Source organism: Alnus glutinosa, chromosome 11 (assembly GCF_958979055.1).
Source record: "Alnus glutinosa chromosome 11, dhAlnGlut1.1, whole genome shotgun sequence".
Classification (NCBI taxonomy): Eukaryota; Viridiplantae; Streptophyta; class Magnoliopsida; order Fagales; family Betulaceae; genus Alnus; species Alnus glutinosa.
In genome coordinates, this window is record NC_084896.1 from 4,182,078 (window position 1) to 4,205,010 (window position 22,933).

The 22,933-nt window shown below is 37.1% G+C and overlaps 3 protein-coding genes across 3 annotated transcripts; all 3 read right to left on the bottom strand.

Annotated features, from left to right (window-relative positions):
* Positions 1-309: 309 nt before the first annotated feature.
* On the bottom strand, positions 310-1,527 carry LOC133882581 (myb-related protein 308). The gene is made up of 2 exons (XM_062321785.1): positions 979-1,527; positions 310-862 (listed from the first exon to the last, which is right to left on the bottom strand). The coding sequence occupies exons 1-2, from the start codon at positions 1,239-1,241 to the stop codon at positions 472-474; spliced, it is 654 nt and encodes a 217-aa protein (XP_062177769.1). The 5' UTR covers positions 1,242-1,527; the 3' UTR covers positions 310-471.
* Positions 1,528-5,175: 3,648 nt separating this feature from the next.
* LOC133881887 (L-ascorbate peroxidase 3) lies at positions 5,176-10,776 on the bottom strand. Its single transcript, XM_062320953.1, has 9 exons — positions 10,521-10,776; positions 9,542-9,666; positions 8,802-8,851; positions 8,483-8,548; positions 8,309-8,357; positions 6,797-6,879; positions 6,625-6,704; positions 6,414-6,516; positions 5,176-5,617 (listed from the first exon to the last, which is right to left on the bottom strand). The coding sequence occupies exons 1-9, from the start codon at positions 10,631-10,633 to the stop codon at positions 5,420-5,422; spliced, it is 867 nt and encodes a 288-aa protein (XP_062176937.1). The 5' UTR covers positions 10,634-10,776; the 3' UTR covers positions 5,176-5,419.
* A 2,429-nt stretch (positions 10,777-13,205) lies between these two features.
* On the bottom strand, positions 13,206-19,235 carry LOC133882516 (synaptotagmin-1-like). The gene is made up of 13 exons (XM_062321704.1): positions 19,099-19,235; positions 18,729-19,002; positions 17,454-17,552; positions 17,296-17,346; positions 17,061-17,184; positions 16,017-16,135; positions 15,809-15,910; positions 15,145-15,219; positions 14,777-14,853; positions 14,443-14,689; positions 14,002-14,352; positions 13,706-13,837; positions 13,206-13,555 (listed from the first exon to the last, which is right to left on the bottom strand). Exons 2-13 carry the CDS (start codon positions 18,837-18,839, stop codon positions 13,430-13,432), a joined length of 1,614 nt encoding a protein of 537 aa, XP_062177688.1. The 5' UTR covers positions 18,840-19,002; positions 19,099-19,235; the 3' UTR covers positions 13,206-13,429.
* Between the last annotated feature and the right edge of the window lie 3,698 nt (positions 19,236-22,933).

Here is a 22,933-nt window from a genome sequence, read left to right on the forward strand (position 1 = left end):
GAAGGTCTTGAGTTTCATGCAAATGAATCACTATCTATGTTTGAAAGTAATTGCAAAAAAGGAAAAAAGCCTCAGAGAGAGAGAGAGAGAGAGAGCATAATATCAACAACAACTACATAGACCTTTGAAGATCTGGCAGGGCCTGAGACAGCCCCAACTTTTTCCTGGAAGAAAAAGTGAAATTAAAAAGAAAAGAAAAAAAGAGAGGAATGAATTATTATTTTTTTTTTTTAGAAAAAAGAAAAAAAAATGAAAATGAAAACAGAAAACAATGAATACAGGCAGCAATAGAGGGAAAACATTCACCAATAATGATCAACTGTACTGGTACTATATCACTATTCATAACCAATCATACAAATTAGAGAAAATCAGAGAGATTTCTAACTAATAACGATCTCTATTCTCATTTCTCTCCCTTCTGTTCTGTTACACAATTCACCCCAGTTTCATCTCATTTCATTTTCACTGCTACTCACCATTAATACTAGCGATCCTGCAGCTGCAATCCTTGCTATTCTGCAATCCCAAGCTGCAAGCAAAACATGAACTCCTCCCACCACTCTCCAATGGCTGATCAGGAGGGCTAATCCGAAGCTCAAGGTTCAGGTCAGGACACCTTTCTTGAGCCTGGCTTTTCGCGTCTTTTGATCCCCCAAATATTCCAATACTGGGTTTTTCTTCTTTCGCAGCAGAAGCAGCAAAAGATATAGTGGTTGCATCCTGAGGAGCCTCGTTGATTGGCCTGTGAGTTGCAGGGTCAATCCCTCTGTTCAAAAGCTTTCTTCTTATATGAGTGTTCCAGTAGTTCTTTATCTCATTATCCGTTCTTCCTGGTAATCTCCCGGCTATCAGAGACCACCTACACCAAAATCCAAGAAACCCCATTGATGTTATACTAACGATCGAGCACAAAATTAAGGAGTACTTTTTTTTTTATTTTTGGCTATGGTATTAGTATCATCCTTATTGACTTACTTGTTTCCAAGAAGACTATGGAGTTTGATGATGAGCTCGTCTTCTTCTTCGGTGAAGTTGCCACGTTTGAGGTCGGGACGGAGATAGTTGATCCAGCGGAGCCGGCAACTCTTGCCGCACCGTAGAAGGCCGGCGGCTTTCGGCAGCGAACGCCAGCAGCCCTCGCCGTGAGCTCGGATGTAAGAGATAAGACGATCATCTTCTTCTTTGGTCCAGGCTCCTTTGTTTGTGTGAGCTTTCTCACAGCAAGGAGACCTTCCCATTTGAGTGGAATTACAAGTAGTAGAAGTAGTTGCTGTAGCTGTTGGGAAAATGGCTTTGTTTTCTTGTTTGTTTACAAGTACATTAAGGCCGGCTCTTGCGAGAACTTGATGAGCTTTGGTTTTATATGTAGCCTTTTGACTCTCTCTCTCTCTCTCTTTCTCTGTGTGTGTGTGTGTGTGTGTGTGTGTGTGTGAGAGAGAGAGAGAGAGAGAGAGAGAGAGAAGTGACCCTAATGGCTTCTAGATGTGAGTTGGTGAGACAGGTTAGAGGGGAGTGGCTGGTGGCCTCTCTCTTGATGATATTGGCATCATCATATAATAAGTTGAAGGAACATTAACTATGGCTTACCTTCAGGTAGGTGTAAAGTAAGATATACTATAAAGTATGGTGTGATCTCTGCATTTTTTTTTATCCTTTTTCTACCTGTCTAACTTTACACTAATTATGTTTGTTAACCCTAGAAATCTTCTCCAAACTCACTCACACAACATGTACCAGAATATATGTACGAACTTATATTTTATGGTGTTGTTGGAACTAACACCATTAGAACAGTTTGTTAAATTAAAGGTTTATTAATTCTATTCTTCTTAGTATTAAAAAATTATATGGGAGACAAACAATGTTTAAGACAGTCTTCAAGCAAGGCATTGAAACAATATATATGTGTTGGAAAATCATTTTAATTCAAAATCTTTAAGTCTATATATATATATATGTATGTATGTATGAATTTGGTTTAATTAGGTCCATTAATATCATATCAACTATATATTCTTGTCACTACCACTTGATAGAGCATGCATGAATATTAATTCCAGTGTTAACCCCTGTTCATTGGTGTCCTCCGTCACATTAGGCATTTGTCTAGAAAGCTCATCTTTAGAACCGTCTCAAAAACCGTCATTTCCTATGGCCCCTTTCTTGGACCTTGATCGAAGAAACTATTAAGCGGGGCTATTTATTGGGTTTATTCCCAGAAATTGTTAGGTTTTATATTGCACTATAATGTTTGCATTTGGGGTCGTTGTTAGGGTCTCCCATCTCCTCCTTCTCCTTCTGTATTCTCGTTTTGTAAATTGATGCAATCTCACTTATTACCACAACAAAATGATAAAACTTCACTTATAATCCATGATCTTTTATTATTTTTGCAAAAAGATACTCAAACTTTAAAAAGTGTCAATTTAAGGTATCCATCTTTCAATTTTTTTCTATTTCAACCATTCGTTAAAATTTTTCATTAAATCTTATCAAAATTTTCAAAATACCCCTATGTTTTTTTTAAAAAATATATATATAAATTTTCAAATATTCAGGCATTGGTATTTTTTATAAATTCTGTTGAATTCTAACCAATACCAAATCCTTGCAATTTTTTTTTCCTAAAAAAAAAATAATAATAAAAAAAAAAGATATTTTGGGAATCTTAACAGGATTTAACATAAGATCCTTGTAGAAGATTGAGATTGAAACTTTCTGAAAAATTAATACCCTAAATTGACATTTTTTAAAGTTTGAGTACCTTTTTGCAAAAGTGGTGAAAAATCAGGGTTATAAGTAAAGTTTTCCCCCAAAAAAAAAAAAATACTATAGATATAATGGTACGTTTTGATTTTTTTTTAACTGATTTCTAAACTTTTAATATTTTTAGCAGTATTTTATGCTAATGGTGAGATTGTGTTGTAAAGGTCTTTGGCCAGCAGTCATTTGTGCTTAAATTAAATGGAAATTTAAATATAGCACGCACAAAATTAATTACGCTATAAGAACAACTCTATACTCATGTCCTCAATGGGTAGCTCAATTAGCTGGAGACCACGCCTCATGAAACAAAAGTCACTAGTTCGAATCTCCCCCTCTTATGTGGACATGTCAAAAAAACAAACAACTCTACACTCGAATAGTACTGAGTTAGATTTCTGTTCTAATTAGGAAATACAAAAATCTTGACAGTTTTGCAAGTAATTAATTGCAGTGGACATTGAGGAAAGGATTGTACAATTAGGTTTGCAATTTTTGAGTGTATGTATAGAAATGGTAGTTGTGGTTCTTTATTCTTTTGGGTACACTATCATGCATGAGTGAGAGAGAGAGAGAGAGAGAGAGAGAGAGAGAGAGAGAGAGAGAGAGAGAGAGAGAGTTTCTAGAAGAGTTGGAGGTTGGGTTAAGGGAGGATACATGATGAAAGAAAAGGAGAGAATAAGAAAAGATAATGGGTGTGGTTGTGGTTGCATGTGGGCTAGCTTTGGTTCACCTTCCGCCACTTTTTTTAATTTTCTTTCCCCCCAACCCTTGTGGTGCAAGTTTAGGCCACAAAAGGGTAGGGTTAGGGATGGGGAGGTAAGGTTGATTCATCTTTTTGTTGTTATCTCCCTCCAATTTGCCTACTGTTTGTTACCCACCACCACACATGGACTCTCTCTCTCTCTCTCTCTCTCTCTCTCTCTCTCTCTCTCTCTCTCTCTCTCTCATCATGAAAATCAAGTGGATGGCAATAGCTTGGGAGGATCACAGCACAAGTTGTTTTCAAAGAGAGATGTGTCCACTTGTGTGATTATCATCTGGGTAGTATTAATTTCACCTACCTTTTCACCCCTTTCTGACTGTCCTTGCACCCGGTTCAACTTTGGCCTCACTTTGATGTTGAACTATGGGCCTACGGTAACATCCATCTACCAAGCATTACCTTTTTTTCTCAAAACACATCCAAGCTTATCCACTTTTTTTTCTTTTTTAACTAAAAGAAAGCCTGCAGCACTAAACACTAGTGGTTAGTGGTTGATGTCAAAATAATTAACCACGGAGATCAGATTAATTACTCATGCCCCACTTGTCTGTCCTGGTTCAATCGGACGGCAGCCGTCGTCACAATCAGTTAGGTGGCATTTAACGCTAGTTGTTAGCACGCACAGTGGTCACTCTCCCAACCGGTCTTCCCTGCAAGATATATATGAACACAGTCCCACATGGAAAAAAAAAAAAAAAAAAACCAGACGGAGAAACCAAAAACCCGACACAGAGAATGAAAATATAAATAATTTTAACGTGATTGGTTAAGGAAGTCAGGCTCCATCGGCAATTGCCTAATTTGCCTATCTTTTTCTGGATGTATTGGTGACAGCCAGCACAGCAAAACGCGAATGTCATGTGCTTAGGTACCACCGAGGAAAGACTCCCGATCGACGGGGCATAAACTCTTTTACCTACCCTCTTTGGCTGCCTTCCCCATGTGGGGCTTTGGGGACCACACTAATGTATAGACCCTTCAAAATTGGTATTCTCTCTCTACCCCAAATATGGGTTTTTTCAGGTCTTCGATCAATTTGCGTCAAGCAAAATATCTGTACATATGCTGATGCAAACAAGGCAGGAGGATGATTGCCCTATTGAGGTCTCCCTTTCATCCGAGTGCAAGCTTCTACACCACCCACAATGTCTCCTTCTCGACTGTCCTTTTGGCTACACAAAGCTCTCCATTGTCATCCTACTTTAAAATAATAATTAATTAATAAATAAATAATTGGAGGTCAATTAAATTAGAATAGCATTGCTTAGAGAGAAAGATTGTTCAAGTTTCTTGCAGATCTGGTAGAGAACATCAAGTGCGCGAATCTTTGGAGGGAACGAAACCACCTAATTCACAACATAATTACTGGAACTAACATCTCTGCCACACTCCTCCAAGAGACATTGATGAGGCATTTTTCGGACGCTTTTTCAACAACCACATGGCTGACATGGATTCCACATCAGAGGTAGTACTGCTCAAACCCCACATGCATGCATGTATGAATTGTTACAGTTTTGCAAGCATTTACAGAGATGAGACCCACTTCTTATCATTAACTTGAGAATTTAAGGACACCCATTCAAGAGGAACGGAAGAGAGAGAGAGAGAGAGAGAGAGAGAGAGAGAGGAGCATCTAAAAATATCTATAAAAGACTCATATGTCAGCATATGTATTAATATTTCAGTAATCATTGGCGAGAAAGTTCACTTGTATCTTTCTAACAGTTCACCTAGCGACCAAGGTTTTAGAAAGGCCCTGGCCGGTGTTATTAGCAGATAAAGACAAGAACAATATAGCTGTTCTTCTGCAAAAATGAACTCACTGCCACAGAACCGTAGGGATAATATTTGCGACATTTGAGAGATAGATGAATGAAGCCATGTTCATTTCATTTTTCTGCGAACTTCATAGAAGTAGCTCAAGATCACCACAGCAGCAGCAACCACAACTCCGACCGCACTCTGTGCCAGTATGGTGCTATCCTTGGCAATTACCTTAGAGCCAGGGGATCTAGGAGCAAACCCTAGCTCTGAGAGTTTCTTGTGTGATTCTGCATAATCTCTAAAGAATGCATCTTCATCCTGCAATAGGTCAAATTGAGCAGAAAGTAAGAGAAACACCACACAACTTACTCAAACCAAATCATAAATCCAATTACGCACAGACTTGGAAGTTGGGTCTTTGCCTGTAAAAGCCCCATCCAAGAACCATCGCAAACAGAAATTACCCATACAATGTCTCAGCTTTCATGATGAGCTGCTGATTGCAGCATGGTAGCTCGCAATCATCCAGGCTCTTGACCCATTCGGGATCTAAAGATCAGATCAGGGTCGAGTTTAAACACACAATAAATTGGTTATTTGAAAAACAACTCAAAATCAACCTCTGGATCTCACAAAATGAGAGACAGTCAGATACCTCTAAATACAAGAAAAAAGTAATTAGAATGGGCTCAGTATCATGTCTGCCATATCAGATCTTGATCCAAACCCAACCAGCTGGTAAAAGGTTTGTTAGACGGGATTAAGAGAAGAGACAAATTTAATTTTTAACTCAATCTGCCTCTACTTAGTCCAAGTTAGTTGGCAGGTCAGAATTGGTCAAAGTTTGCCATCTCTATAGGGTCAACCATATTTGATTACCGGATAAAGGCAGCATCAACTTCTACAGTGCCAAGTACTATAACGAACACTAATATAAGATTATGTTGGGAAGAACAGGCGATGATAAATTCCATTGCATTGCATATGTAAGCAGCAAGATAGAACCGTAATAAAGGTGACCACCTGTCTATAGGTTATGTATATTTCTGAACCATGGAGTATAAGCTGGGTAACAATTGTATATTGGTCATTTGGCTGAATAGGTCCATGTTACCTTTGCATACAGCTCAACATAACGACGGAACTCGGGATCATTCAATAAAGCCTTGTCTGTTGGAAGCTGCAAAAGGCCCTCTGATTCTCCTTTCAAAAGTTCCCTGGTATCAAGAGTAACTATGAATGGGTGACTGAAAATCAAAGGCTCTCAAAAGTACCTGTAAGAAAGTAAAGACATAACAATTTGCAAGACCTAGTTTAAGTCTTACACGAAGTATGAATTATCAAACTTCAGAGGTTCCTTAGTCCAAGGACCATCAAAACCTGATCTTTCTGGATGTGCCCTTCCCTGTAACAAAAGAGTAAATGAAATGGTGTGGACATGTGCTTGTATTAATGAAGCAAATCATATACAGATGAAAAACATTAAGAAAAAATTACCAGAGTGTGGCCCCCTGACAGTGCAACAATATCCTTATCAGACAGACCCATCCGATAAAAGATGTCCCTGAGATGTGGAGCACCTACCACCAAAATTCACAGGAAAGTCAACTCCATATAGTGTTTTATTTGACCTCGTCAAATCATACACACACAAGCACCACACATGAAACACTTCTCATAAGGCTCAGCCATAACAAAATAACTTATCAAACCAGGGAGGGAAAAGACAGGGAGTGTGGGGAGGGATGGCAGCTTATGACCATTTTATGACTTAAAAGAGTGAAAATATGAAATAGCCCTCCTAAACTTTTGCATTCTACTTCCACATAACATCTTCCATGTTGAAAAGTTCTACCTGCTGCAAGATTATAAATATAAACAAGTTTTAACAAACCTCAATTGTCTATGTAGTACAACAGCTGCATACTAACACCCGCACAAAGAGAGAGATTTGCTTAGATACATAGGAGAATGAAAATTGATTTGCATTTCAGGGAATTGTTGCATATATCACCTATTATTGTGCTTAGCCAAAAACAAACCATTGGATCCCTAAGTATACTTTAACAGGTCTCTGTATCTTCATGCAGAAGAGATGAACCTAAAAACTGAACTAGGACAGCAGAAACAAGTTCCATAAAGCCAGAAGCATATTCTTTACAACTAAGTGCAAACATTTGTTCTGACATGTATGATTAAGCTTCTTCATTAAGGATGTGGATATTTCACCTAAGAGAGTAATCTGTAGCTGTAGTTAAATCATGGCCAAGAAAGCTCTCTCTTGGCCATCCTAGCCTAGCATGTAACCACTATGCCTAAAGAAATTCCCTCTGACGCATTTTCTACACAATTCAGCTAGATCAGCCACCAGAATGAAAATTGATTTGCATTTCAGGGAATTGTTGCATATATCACCTATTATTGTGCTTAGCCAAAAACAAACCATTGGATCCCTAAGTATACTTTAACAGGTCTCTGTATCTTCATGCAGAAGAGATGAACCTAAAAACTGAACTAGGATAGCAGAAACAAGTTCCATAAAGCCAGAAGCATATTCTTTACAACTAAGTGCAAACATTTGTTCTGACATGTATGATTAAGCTTCTTCATTAAGGATGTGGATATTTCACCTAAGAGAGTAATCTGTAGCTGTAGTTAAATCATGGCCAAGAAAGCTCTCTCTTGGCCATCCTAGCCTAGCATGTAACCACTATGCCTAAAGAAATTCCCTCTGACGCATTTTCTACACAATTCAGCTAGATCAGCCACCAGAAGTTTATTTTCAACCGCACACAATACAACTGAATGTTTAAATACAGCAGACAATATTAGTAGAGCAATATATGATGATTTGGTCTACTCCTAGACCTTTAAATGAAAAATGTTAACAATTTATAAGTCACTCAAGAATACATATAAAGAAAAAAGAAATTCATCATATTTTTTTCTTCATATAAAAGTTTTGTTGATTAAAGACATTAAAAGTACTATTTAAAATATTGAGCAGACCTTGTTTAGCATCTGGAAGTCGGCCTTCCCTGGGAGAAACGCTTGAATCCTAAGAAGAAGGATAAATAATAAACAAAAATGAATGATATGGTCATAAGCTATATTCTTTCTTATGAGTAATAAAAATTTTGATAAGTATAAGCTATATTCTAAAAATTTGCCACAATGCCATACCTTTCTGCCAGGAACAAAGTCAATGGTTGGGCCTCCAGTGACCTCAACTGCAACAACACCGGCAAGCTGAAAACACAAGTAATTGATTATGAGTCAGTTCACTCCTGAGACTTACAAACCTCCAATTAGTTATGATTTATCAAAGCAACATATTTCTTGCTCCTCTCTGTCTAGCCTCTTGTTTGATATCCTCAACAAAGAAAACATGCTATGTCAAACAAATTCAACGTGAAGAAATACCGATACTTAAACCCTGTTGATTTCCAAACGGATCAATGAAATCATAGAAGCACTATGACTTTTTCAATGCGATAATCACCTGGTACAGGTCCGCATATGTGATCTTTGGATGTTTAGACTTCACTTCCTCTGACATCAGAAAGACAAGACCAGTCAAATAAAATGTAAACAAAAACCCAATTTCAAATCAATTTCATAGACAACTTTCTATAAAAAATTAACCGCTGAAAGGATTATTTAAAAGGCTTTTCATAAGCTGACACATAAAATTTACCAGTTATAACAAATTTCAAGTCTATGTCGTGTGCAACCATTCATAGTTCCCCTCACAAACAAACAATAATTACAATGCTCCATCCAACTTATCACAGTTCGGGAAATTATGTAAATGTCCTGCAATTCCTCTAACCATTATCCACATTATATTAAATGCAACCATTGCCATTCCAATTTGTTCAGCTAATTTTCTTTCTTCTAACGCGGTTGTCCTAAGGACCTCAACAAAATAGAAACATAATTAAAAAGCTCAAGCTCATAACTCGAAACCTATATCCCAACCTGCGCTTGTCAATGAGAACTATCATTAACTGATGAGGAACACCAACTTCTTATGATTAAGACACCACTCTAAAGTAGATAAAGCTCAAACAAGTCTCTCAAACTATATCAAGCTCAAGAGAAATGACTCAATAAGTGATGTCACATGAGATTCTCAACTGGCAACATGAGGCTTACTTTTTAATATGCTTTTTATTAGTCTATCAAATATATGGATCTAGGAACAACATGCAGTATTTGCGTGAGACTAAAAAACCTTACCACACCAATCAATGGCTTTCTTCAAGCCATTGTTAGAACCATGACTGTACTCTTCTTCGCTCCTAATTGACCCGTTAGGTCCACCTGTTTTCGTGTTCACGTCATATGTCCCCGCATCGTGCCACCTACAAATCAAAAAAAAAAAAAAAAAAATCTCAAAATACAATTATTTGCAGAAATTACAAACATTTGCATCATCCAAATCAAAGACAAAATAATTCAAATAACTACAAGAAACCATAAGAAATCAATGGAAATAAACACATCTGCTTACAAAATATAACAAATGAAAAAGAATCTTACGAAACACAATTATTCGCTGAAAATCACAAGCATTTGCATCATCCAAATTAAAGAAAACAATTAATACAAATAATGACAAGAATTAAAACCATATGAAATTTGCTTCTGGGTGTTGATGGAGTGCGGTTTGTCCTGGGGTGTTGTTTTGTGGTGTTGCTGTTTGCTAGTTTGTTGTTTGCTTTGTAGGTGTTTGTTGTTTGATTGGTGCTGTTCTAATGCCTTGTGTAACGTGTTCTTTGTGTTTCAGCTTCTTTTGCTGAAGGGTGTATTCCGGTGCTTTGGTAATGAAAAACTTATTCATCCAAAAAAAAAACCTATGAAATCAACCGAAAATAAATTTTATATATATATATATATATAGGTTGTTTAATTCTACTACACCAAATAACCGTAATTCTTTCCTACTTTTCTACTCATCTATTGCCATACAAAAATTCATGAACACGTGAACTGTTGATTCAATCAGTGAACGGAACCACTCGTCACTCGTGTTTGTTTGCTGAGAAAACAACACGATATACTAAAGTAAAACTAAATATATTACTATTAACTAAGTAAAAAGCTACAAATGCTTATAGACTCCATTTTCCTTCGTTTTCATTTCTCGTAATTTCTAGGGGAACAAACACACAGTCACAGAGAGAGAGAGAGAGAGAGAGAGAGAGAGAGAGGGTACGCTAAGCGGAGCATGATGGGAGCGCAGTTTCTAGAGGCGATGAGAGCACGGAGATCGCGGCGAGCCTTGTCGACCTCCTTCAGGTACTCTGTGTCAACAACCGGTAACGCCATCGAAACGCTTCTCGCTAACGACTCGCCGAGTCACACACACTCCTTAGAGAGAGAGAGAGAGAGAGAGAGAATAGAGGCTTTGGTTTTGGAGAGAAACGAAGAAATGGATTGTGTTAGTTTGGATTAGGAACGAGCCCCAAGGGGCTGAGCTTTTTGAGCCAACCGAAGAAGGCCGTGACTGCTGCACGGTAATACTCACGAGCACTCGTTCTCGTCTTACCAACAATGAGACCCCTACGTGTCCATAACACAGAGCTAACAAATTGCAAAAGTCAACCTGCCGTTTCCTTTGCCCCAATAGTATACTACCTTTCGATGGGACCGGGATCACCTACATTCGGGCTCCAGGCCAATTCCCCTGCTCACTGTAATTGGGCCTGGTGGGTTTTCTTTTATTTGAGCAGGAGTCTTTAGTTCGAAGAGATAGAGTATGGGCTTTTTGCTTCGGCAATTAGTTTTAGAAAAATGACACGTATGAAACTCATTTGGCCCAATTAATTGTTTATATCGCATGTAATAAGCCGTCCTATAGTAAGGATAAGTGCAAGGCCCACTTGCCTTAGAATGCTGGTGCGGGACATACTTGCTCCAATCAGTTACCCGTATTGTAGTCCCACAAAAAGGGTAGGTGCGGGGGTTCACTTGTCTCGAGCAAATGAGCTTCACAATTCAAGTTGTCTATAGTAAATGAACCCTACACGGCTACACCTGTCCTTCCTGAAAAACTTCCCGTATTGCATGCAATACGAATAGTCAATTGCACTCGATCTTTTTCCTTCAACAAGGAGGTCTTGGTTCAAGCTTTTACCTTATGTTTTGAGTGAGGAACCAACATGTTCAAGAAACATGATAAGCATTGAATATTGCACATTTAAGTCTCTTAACTTATATATGTTAATTCTTTAATATTGTTATTTGTTTGATTTTGTATTGTTTTCAAGTTTTCAAGTTTTAAATAAAGATGCAATTAATTTCATTGATTTTGGGTTTAAAGCACACTTTGAGAAGACCTATAAGATATGTTTAAACTTAACTAATCATAATAGAATACCTATATGATGTGGTTAAGTTTAATCAAGTAAAGAGAATGATTAAATCGGAATTTCTCCATTAAGAGTCAAAATCGGATTGGATTCAAATTTGGATTCTGCATATGTTACAGTGTTTTGATCATAACTTTTGGCTCAGATATTGGATTGCAACGAAATTGATGGCTTTGGAAAGCTAATAAAAAATGCAACAAATATGTCAAAAATAGCTTTTCCTAAATTCGGACGTTTACTATGCCAAAATCGTCCCGCAATAAAAGACCGTAATTCTTGACAAATTTGGAATCTTTTTCCTACTTGGATTGAAGTTTCAATCTCCTACTTGAACAAAAAGACTTAAGAGACGATTTTTATGGAATTCCTAGGGCTTCTAGGACTTGTGTGCTCCCTATAAATAGACCCCTAAGCTTCAAGAGAATGTATGCTTGGTGCTTGTACTTGGGCTTGTGCTTAGCTTTAGACAGAAATTCTTCTTGGAAGCCTAACAAGTTGAAGAGGAGAATAACATGACAGGAGGCCATCCCAGTACCACGATGAACGGTTAAATTCCTAATAGGGTGTTGATGTAGCCTTTTCCAAGTAACAATGGTTTAATTGTATTTTAGTTTGGGATTTTCTCTATGCATTATGGTTATATAACTGTGAGAATTGATTTTAATGTTTATACTCAATTATTATGAATTTCTTATCTTGTCTTAGAAAGTCTTTTATATTGATTGAACTCAATCCTTTATATTTTATGTGATTATGTGAATGATTGTTATACAACGGTTTTAGTTTATATATGATCAAGAGGATTAGATAGACCATGCTTAGGGAAGACGGATTGTACTACACCCTAGTTTAGTGTAATTTAAGTAGACAGTCCATGCCAACCGAAGATGGGTTATACTATTCCATTGATTATGTGTATCCTATTAAAGACGTAACTAGTCCATGCCTAGGGAAGACGGGTCGTACCGCATCTTAGTGGTTAGGTGGACGGTCCGTGCCAACCGAAGATGGATTATACTTATTCTTTAGAGGTAATTTCTTGACCACTCGAGTGAGACGAGCCCTATATCATGCATAGTATGAATTTCCCTTGTTAATTTATGATTGACCATTGTTATGCGGTGAGTGGTGAAATCAATCCCCTATTCTTTATCTTATCCTTACTATCTTTACATTTATGTCTTTTACTTTTATGTATTTATTTTAAGAAAACAAAAATCAAATATCTTTTTAATTAAGTTATTTTTAATCTTGAAAAACTTGATAGCAATACCCCTGCAGTCCTTGAGGTTCGACACCCTCTCTATAGCCTTATCCTACAAGGATTCGTCCTATTGCGAGTGGTTATTTATTATTGATATATTTTGGTAAACAAAAGACCACATCAAAACACATTAGAGTTTTATAAACGGAGTTCGAATGAATTTCCAACGGCCCTGTTTGGAGAAAATTTTTGTCCTATGTTCAAGGCCCAATAGAAAAACCCAAACAATAACCTTACATTGCTCAAAAGAACGTCACTCCAAGAAAGTTACAAGCATTTGACACGTTGGGTTATGATAATGTTTAAACAAAGCAAATCAATGTCTCAATGAGGCAATTAATCGAAATTGTAGTTATACAATCATGTACATGAAAACCAAACAAATTGACATTGTATAAAGATGACCAAAAAAAAAAAATGTCTTCCCTGTCGTGCTATCCAAACTCAGCAAAGTGAAAACCAAAAAGAAAGAAAAAAAAAATATGCTCATTAAGTCCTCCATTGTAACTCAACCTGGATACGACCATTCTTGGAGTCTATAAGATGGTACTTCTCATTGATTCTTTTGTTGGAAATAACATCTGAAAGATTGATAGCAACATAGCCCAGAGATTCCTAATTCAAACAAAAAAAGCACGGTTTCAATCACGTCGAAAAATGAAACTATGATAACTACTTTAAAGCCATAGGGAGAAAATGATGGCATTTACTAGGAAATTTCGTCAACCAACCATAATAACTACAGTCAACAAGTAAATAGTGTACCTTTGGATGCAGCAGGCCTATCCTTGATGAGCTGCTGAGAACCTCCACATGCAATTTGTCATTAATGGGAGGCTCATCCAGCATAAACGAGAACTCCTCTTCCCATCTTGGATCTCTGTTCTTCTTAATATGCTGTACAAGAAAAAGGGAAGAAAAAAAAAAGATAGATTTGTTATCCATAGACCATGAAGCAACCTATATCATTACCTAATGACACCTCGAAACAACCCATCTCAAAGGTATGGCCTATTTTTAAGAATATGAAATTTTGGCAACTGGTAATGCTATCTTCATACCTTGGTCTTTCTCTCCTCCCCTCTGAAAAGAATCCGTACGAATGGATTAGTGTGGTGCTTCCCTTCGACATCTTGAGCTTCATGAACTATAACTACCAGCAGACCTCCACTGGCAGGCGTTCCATCCGGAGCCTTCTGTAGTGACTTACTTTCTTCAAAACCTTTTGGCATGTCTTCCTCTTTGAAAGGTTTGTATGTTAATTCAACTACGAGCTGCCCCCGTGACTTCTCATTTTGAACATCATTCAAATCCATATTTTTAAGGAGGTCCAGAGTCACAACTTTTGGCTCGTTAGGGGGGAGTTCTTTCAGAGGGACTACATTCATACCCATCTTCTCATGTTTGCCAACCTAAGAAAAGGTAACAAAAAGCTTCAGACACACGACATAAAAACAGGAAGAAGAAGAAACACTTCTGACCAGATATTTGGGATAAAATACCTGCTCCCAATCATAAACACGAAGCTCTAAAGCCTGTGTTTCTGGATCTTTAACGACGACACTGAACTCTTCATTCCATTCAGGGTTCAAGTTTTTGGGTTTCACATTGGTCTTCTTTGCAGGAAGCTTATCCTCAGTGAGCTTTAGTTTCACATAAGGGTCTGAAGCACCTAGAATATCTTTTTTTCTTAGTTTCATGGCCCTCACAACCTTGACGTTGAGAATTCCAACCGGCCTCTTGAAAGCTCTACAAATTCCAATTAGCTTTGTTAGCGAAATCATAGAATTGACTATCCAATGATCTATAAATGTAGAAAACCATGCAAAAACATACTTTGTTGGATCCAAAATAGGCACTTCCAGGGTTTGGGGCCATAGATACATTTTGGCAACCTGATCCTTTATAAGCTCCTGCAGAAAAACAGCTTCAAGAAACAGTTAAAACCATGGAACTTAATAATAGAATTGATAATAATATCTGGGATCAATGAGCAAATCTTTGCTAGGCAAACACAATGCCCATACATCCATTTCCCACATAAAACACAACTTCTCCATGCAATTCAGGGACATGCCCCTGCTTAAGTGAATGGAACTAGAAAAATTCAACAAAGCCTTTTATCCCAACCTCTAGGATAGCAGAAAGGATAAGAAGAGGTAGTGGGAAGGAGTAAATGAAACATATAACATAAAGTGGTGTACCTGGACAAATCTGTAGAGGCCAGGTATTGACATAAGATCAGCCCCAATAAGCTTTAGTCCAAAGTCAACATGTGGCTGCAAAATGAAAAGTGGCTTATATACCTCCAACGATAATAGGATTTTAGTTCTTAAATAAGCATATTGGTGATGGAACTTGAGGAGGACCTAATTTTTCAAGAAGAAATGGCAGGGGTGAATTGGTAAAGTCTTCAGACCAACCAACACTATTGAAGATCTATTTACCAAACTATATCGAGTGTATATGTCCAATGAACTCCAGTGCATGTAAACTATAGATGGGGTTATGGTTATACTTTTCAGACCCATCAAGCACCTAAAGATGTCCAAATGATAGGACAACAAGACACGACTAAATTCTCGAAGCTTTCCAAAGTACCTCAAGATCCTCGTGTCAACTTAGCGTTTCAAATCAGTCAACAGGAATGGATTTAACAAAAGAAAAAAAGAGTTATCCAAGAAACTTCAACCAGAAGACCAATTTTCAACTCTTCCTCTTCTTGGACATGCCTGTTAGATACAGACTCAAGAACACCTCCCTACACCCAACCTAACAAGTATACTTCATACATATTTAAGTATCCATGTGACATGGAACTAAGCAATATAAGCTGAATGGTAAATAAATATACCCATGATCACAAACCTTGTCCATGAGAGACACAGAGATATTGGCAAAACAAGGAAAGCTTGGAACCAAGGGCTTCAGAGTAATACGTGGTGTAGCAAAGACTTGCAAATCTATCACCTGAAATCATCCCAACTAAACAGTATTAAGAAGCAGCTACTCTGTGTGTGTGTGTTTGGGGGGGGCGTTGTCATAAGTACCCTTGCTCATAAAACAAATGAATCACCTGGACAGTTGCTTTCAACCCAAATGCTTTAACAGCAATAGTGACATTAGGATTTCCAGCCCATTTTATGGATGGTTCCATAATCAACTCCTTCTCATCAGTGACATAGACTTTCATGCCTGAAATAACAAAAGTTGCAGCAAAAAGGGAAAAGATGTGTGCATAAGAAATAATGAAGATATACAACAAATCTACCAAAAATATAAACACTGATAAAAGCATTTTCCACTTTATCTGAGTAATGAAGTGAAATTTATTCAATCACAGGGAAACATGGGACTTGAAAGGTGCTCCTGATATAACAATAAGCATGAAGGATGTCATAGTAAAAAGAGAAGTCCCTAAATGTATCTAGAATGCAGGTAGACAGTGGAAAAACTAATTCAAAATTTTGGTTGCATAAACTATACAGTTAATATTATCAATACACAGCAATGCTGAGGGAATTTGCCAAACCAACCAGCATTACAAGCCACTCATACAAACCCTCTCTGTTCTTAAAAGCTGTTGGTACATTGCAGTTACATCAGAAGCACAAAGTAAGACCAGCTTCTCGAGGGATAAAAATATCTCGAACCAGATTCTGATTATATTATGCATCAACTATGTGTTTGTAAAATACTAATAAACATGACATAACTGCCAACAACCAGGAAAAAGAGTTCAAAGAGCATTCCTTTAACTAACTGCATTAGTTTCACAAACTGACAAACCAAAGATATATATTAAACTTTCCAGATCTTGGCCATAATAGCTTGATTCTAATCATCTGAAAGAGAAATAGAGATGAATCCAGAAAATTTCTCCCAGAAGATCTAATATTTGATAAGTTACAAAAGCAGTTAACGACAGAATGGCATTCCAACATGAAAGATGCGAGTATAGATGAAGGCATCTTTAATATCCTTTCTAAAAGCTGCAGATGTCCCAACCAAGCTTTAACTAACAATGGTTTTTTTTCCGTCACAGAAGCTAGAGAAGATCTCACATGTAAGTTTCTATAAAATAGAAAAACTATAAAACAAGTATTTCATATCTACGAACCTTGAAAAGTTGGTGGTAGGGACCCTAATGTAAGTGCTTCAAACTCAACGGACTCGATTTTATATTTTGGAATTTGCTCAGCAATTATTGGCTTTGCTATGTTCGCTGCAGTCCTGCAAATTGCCTATGCAAGGGGAAAAAAGAAAGCACCTCAAATAGTCAACACAAACAGATATATAGAAGCAATAAGGTACCCAAAAAAAATTAAATAAATAAAATTCAGGAATGGTGAGACCTTGTCGAGATACGGCCACATATATGCAATAAACTTGTTCAGCCAGTCAACCTAAGAAAACAAAAACATAAGAATAAAATGCAATAGTCAAGACAAAATGCAATCAAGACAGAAAATATGGTAGCATAGTGACAAATTTAGAAATCCTATTTACATACTCGATCGTAGTCTGGATTTTTCACCCAAAGGGGTATCTCAGGAAGCATCCGCTGCAAAGTTTCCGAGTCTTGCTCAACCAGGGGACGAATTACTGGATCCTGACCAAGCCAACAGGAAACAAATTAAAACAATTAAAATTTACCTCATATGTTAAGGTGGGGTAGATTCCAAAGTTTGGGCATGGTTATACACAAAATACCCACATTTCTTCTGTTCTTTTTTCTAAACAAATTGTTACTTCATATATTTTTTTTTTATGACAAGAAACCCCTCCAAGGTAGGGTCACTTCATATACCTACTCCTATCAGGTAAACCTCGGACCTGTGTAAAGTGCCCCCTCCATACGGATCAGGTAATACTCCGGCTTCACCGGCGGATTGGTCCCAAGGAATTGTTTACACCCAAGGGAATTCAAACCTTAGACCTCATGGAACTATCACAAAGACCAAGGCCCTTACCACTTGAGGCAACCCCTTGGGGTTTGTTATTTCATATATTAGAGATGCATCTTGGCAATTGACAAAGCCAAATATTGCCAGAAATGCTACATATTGAACTCGAAAATTGCAAGATAAAGTACAGTCAGAACCCCCAGATCATTGCTTTAACCATTAGAGGCAACCCTAAAAGCCTAAGGCATCATCCTGGTCAATGTGTTGTTGCCAGTGCCAATGTGCAAGAAAGGTTATGAGGAGACAACGTTAACAATAGAGCAGCAGCGGCAGGACCTCTCACCAGGTGTGTGTTAGTGTTTATTAAGAAGCCAACTAGTCTACAAAGTCACAGACTGCACTTCATGCAGAAAACAGTGCCATACCATTCACAACAGGGGGACAAGAAAATTCAAATTCATCAAATACATAAATAAACTTTTAAAAAACATATCTACTGCAGGAGGCCAATGATAATATGCTCAAAAGTTTTCCGTTATAAAATCCTGACAATATTATATCCTTCTTTTACTCTTAATCCCAAGCATTGTCTAACTAACAAAAAACAAACTGACTATATTGAATTACCAGCATTGGCATATAACCAACTCAATTTGCAGCATGTTTGGTTCATGTGTTAGAACTTCTTTTTCTTATCTCATCTTTTCCTCTCCAACCAAACAGAGCATTACAAAAGCTATAACTCCAATTCCAAATCAATATATATATATATATATACACACACACAGACACACACATATAAGACAACACAAAGCAATATATATATACACGTAATATGTGTGTGCGTGTATACACATATATAGAGAGAAAAAGAGAGGGACCTGGACATCGCTGGGTTGGAAATAGATGAAGAGGAAATACCCAGCAACAAGACCAATAGAAATTCCAAATCCAAATCCACAAAAACCCAATACGGTACTGAAGAAACCCATCTCAAATCTCCTTCCAAAAAGTCAAACAAAAACTTCCACACGAACCAAACAACCCCAGATCACAATTTTCTCGCCTTCTCTCGCCTACTCAGAAAAATTCCAGAAAACAAGAAAAACCCATTTCCAATCCCCTCGAGTTCTCCTCAGATCACTGATCCACCGCCTAAATAAACCAATAAAAAAATAAAATAAAATAATGTATTGCAATCAAACTAAAATAATATAATATAATAATAGGTTGAGATCGAATAAAATATACGTTAACAAAATAGAATGGCTTGTCCTTGTCGAATGAGATTAAATGCAACGCGTAGAGCAAAGCTGCAAGAGGAAGGTAAACAGGTGGTGGCAAGGCAGAGAAGGGGAGACAAACGTAATGCACAATTTCTTATCGCTTCATTATAATTAAAAATATATATTAAATAAGTTAAGTTTGTAAATTTCAACTTGGACACGAATTCTTTGGCGCGTTGCTTCGGCCTCAGGGAGAGGCAATCCGATGCCGTCAGGTATAGTGAGATTGTACACGTGGAAGAATATAATTTGGTGGAGCAGAAAAGGGTCAAAGTGAGATACGTATCTTTTGAGACTGTCAAGGGTGAAAAGTGGGCGTACCACCACCTGGTTAATTAGGGTGCTTTTGTGGATTGGGTAGTGATTTGGTGGGTTCAGGTCTACGTTTACAGGAGCCTTAGCCTTTGACACGTATTGGAAGTTAAGTTGGTTGGGAGCCCTTTTGGGAGATACGGCCGGTTAACTGAAACAAAATATACCGGATAGCGACGTCTCAACGGTGAGTTACACAGCTCCATGAGATGAGTTTGTCTTTCGTCCTCTCTTGGCCTTCTCTAAAGGAGAAAAACTAAGGGAGAGATTATGGTTTGTCTTTGGGCAAGGATTAGGAAAGTTTCATAGGAATTTGTATTTGATTAATATGGGCAACCGTCAATGGTCTCGGGCCGTCCGAACACTAGATCGGATAAGTAGGCAGTAGGCTTCAAAATGAATCCTCTTAATTACAATTGTCTGTCCAAATTACAAAATAATATCTAATACGGGCAAGCAATTGCATAATTGCATTATATCTCAATCTCACCCCGAATGTCTTTTTATTCACATTCTCTTTTTTTCTGCAACTCTTCTTCATTGTCTCTCTCTTTTGTTCGCAACTCCTTAGATCATGTGAAAATATATAATTATTATTAGTCAATATATTTATGTTATAATTAAACATAATTTTAGGTTGATTATTTTTTAGTTGTTGACATAAATTTCTACAAACCAGTTTGTAATAAATTTTATACAACCCACATATAAGATTGACATGTATCCATTGGCACGTGAGAAGTACATGTTGTTTTAATAGCATGTGCTTCTCACATATTTTTTTAATAGCATTAATAAAAATAAAAATAAAAACATATGATTTTCACATGTTTAAAGAATACATGTCACTCTTATATGTAGGTTGTACAAAATTTCCTACAAACTGTTTTGTAGCAAATTTATGTCCTTATAAAAATTCTTAACATTATATATTTTAAAAAAAAAAACTAAAAAAATTATATAAAAAAAATCTTTAAAAAACCAAAAACTATATTTGAAAAAAATTATAAAAACCAGGCTGTTTTATTTTTTAAAAAATAATAATAATAATTTTTTCTCTCTCTTTTTTCATTAATTTTTTTACTTTTTCGAATTTATAAGTACATTTTTTTCTTATTGAAAATAATTTAGGGTCTTTTTTGTCTTTTTGTTAGTCTTGGGTGACATTGACATTTTTTGATAGTTTACAAAGGACATTGACATAACTGATAGTTTAGGAAAAACATTAACAATTGAGACATTAAGTGGTACTTTGATTGGGATACCTATATTTTTCCATTATTTTTTTAAGAATGAAGTGTAGAAAGTTAAAAAAATTTAAGACTTTTGGGGAGAAAGAAAGGTGAACACGCAATAAGAAAGCAGGACTGAGACCATTATAATTTTATTTTTTTATTTTTTTTTGTAAGTACATTTAAAACAAAAAAAACTAAGGAACAAAGAAAGAAGATGAGTCTCTTCCAAAACAGGGAGGAAGATAACCAGAAAAAGAGAAAAGAGATCCGGATAAATGGGTGGGAATGCAGCCAGAATGGTTTCTAGTTGCGGCCCAATTTGCCACATAGTGGGCACAGAAGTTTGCACTTTGGTTGACTTTGCTAGCCTTCCAGCTAGATGTTGGTGGGATGATGGAATGGATTGTGGAGATGGTGGAAGCAATTCGCCAGTCTTGAGTGATATCAGGACGTTGGAGCGCCAGGGTGACTAGAAACGAATCACCTTTTAAGATAAAAGAAGGTAAGCCCATAGAGACTGCTAAACGAGCGGCCAAGAGAGCTGCAAGAGCCTCTCCATAAATAGCAGTACATGGGGAACTAATGAGGGAGATACATCAAAGAATGGAGTCTGAAGAGCCTCTACAAACTGCAGATTGCGCCGAGAAAGTATCTCTAATTGCTATGTCATAATTAATCTTCAAGGAGGGAGGAGAAGGAGACCGTCATACTTCAGGAGTGGGGGCCAATTTTTTCTTTCAAGCAGAGTGATGCTCCAGTACAATCTTGTTGATGGTAGATGAGATAATAAGAGCATTCGGGATAAGACCATCATGATGAGCTTTATTCCTGATGAACCACAGATAATCACAAGCTACAGCAACAAATATTTGGAACAGGTGTATCTCAGCCTGAGGGATGCCAATCATGCGATTTGGATTGAGAATAATAAGAAGCCAATCTGTAATGTTAGTCACATTTAAAGCATTTATATCTAAAGGCCAAAAAGAATGGCGCCAAACCACACGTGCAATAGGGCATGTGAAGTAAAAGGGAATCTAGAGGGAATGAGCAAAGAGAACAACTAGTGTCAGGGAGAGAGGAATGAATAGATTGTGAAATCCGAACTTTGGTAGGTATAATGTTCCAAACCATTTTCCAAAGAAAAAGCTTCAAACGATGATTCAGATTAAGCTTCCAAAGAGATTTCTAGGAAGAAGGGGAAAGAGGGGAAGGATGGGGAGATAAAATAGAACAAATATGGTGGTGTGCTGATTTAGTAGAGAAAACCCCAGTGGAGGAGGGTGTCCACAGAAGGAGATCAGAAGTGGATCGAATGGTGATTTTGAGGATTTCAGAGACAATGCCCGGATCAAACAAAAAACACAGAAGATTCTTTCTCCAAGACTTAGTAGAAGGATGAATATGGGGTATGTTTGACAAACAACAAAACATTACACGGTAGTGGAGAACACTATTCCCATTATTTTTTTTCATTTTTTCACATTTTCCAATAACAATTTACATCAAAACATTCTCACTTTTTTTACTTTTTATATCACATCAATAATTTTTTATTATTATTTAAATAAAAAATTCACTACAATACAAAAAATTTCCACTTTTCTATACAAATTCTTTTTACTTTATATCACATCATCACTTTTCACTAATTTCAAAACTAACAACCCACTACTCTGTTCTGTTATGTTCTTTGCCAAACAAGCCCAAGATCAGCGATAGCCAAATAATGGGTGGAAGTGAAAGATGGCAGCCGAGGTAAAGGGATAAATGATGGAATAGTAGGAATCCAAGGTGAAGACCAAATTGGGAGAGTAGAAGTAACATGGGGAACAAAACAAGCACCAGCTGAAATAATGGGGAGTGTAGCCTTAATAACATTCCAAATCCAGGAACCAGAGGTAAGATGAGAAGATAAGAAATTACCATATTTGATGTACGTAGTATGAAAATGAGATACCCAAAGACTGTCATGATTAGAAAGAAGTTTCCATCCAAGTTTGGAGATAAGAGAAAGATTAACATCCTTCATTAACCGAAAGGAAAATGTTAAATTTACAACACCATCACAACAACCACACAACAACCCCTCACATGAGGGTGGACCCCACACACTGGGGCCCACCCTCATGTGAGGGGTTGTTGTGTGGTTGTTGTGATGGTGTTGTGTATGAATCAAATCCCTAACCGAAAACCAAGACCACCATGATCCTTAGGCAAACACAAAGAAGGCCAAGACTTGAGTGATAAATT

Coding starts and splice junctions, on each gene's coding strand:
- LOC133882581 (XM_062321785.1), bottom strand. CDS start 1,241: ATGGGAAGGTCTCCTTGCTGTGAGAAAGCTCACACAAACAAAGGAGCC. Junction 863..978: donor CATAGTCTTCTTGGAAACAA/GTAAGTCAATAA, acceptor ATTTTGGTGTAG/GTGGTCTCTGATAGCCGGGA.
- LOC133881887 (XM_062320953.1), bottom strand. CDS start 10,633: ATGGCGTTACCGGTTGTTGACACAGAGTACCTGAAGGAGGTCGACAAG. Junction 9,667..10,520: donor CCCATCATGCTCCGCTTAGC/GTACCCTCTCTC, acceptor TTTGATTTGTAG/GTGGCACGATGCGGGGACAT. Junction 8,549..8,801: donor CATATGCGGACCTGTACCAG/GTGATTATCGCA, acceptor TTGTGTTTTCAG/CTTGCCGGTGTTGTTGCAGT.
- LOC133882516 (XM_062321704.1), bottom strand. CDS start 18,839: ATGGGTTTCTTCAGTACCGTATTGGGTTTTTGTGGATTTGGATTTGGA. Junction 17,185..17,295: donor TGTGGCCGTATCTCGACAAG/GTCTCACCATTC, acceptor CCCCTTGCATAG/GCAATTTGCAGGACTGCAGC. Junction 15,220..15,808: donor CTGTGTCTCTCATGGACAAG/GTTTGTGATCAT, acceptor TTCATTTTGCAG/CCACATGTTGACTTTGGACT.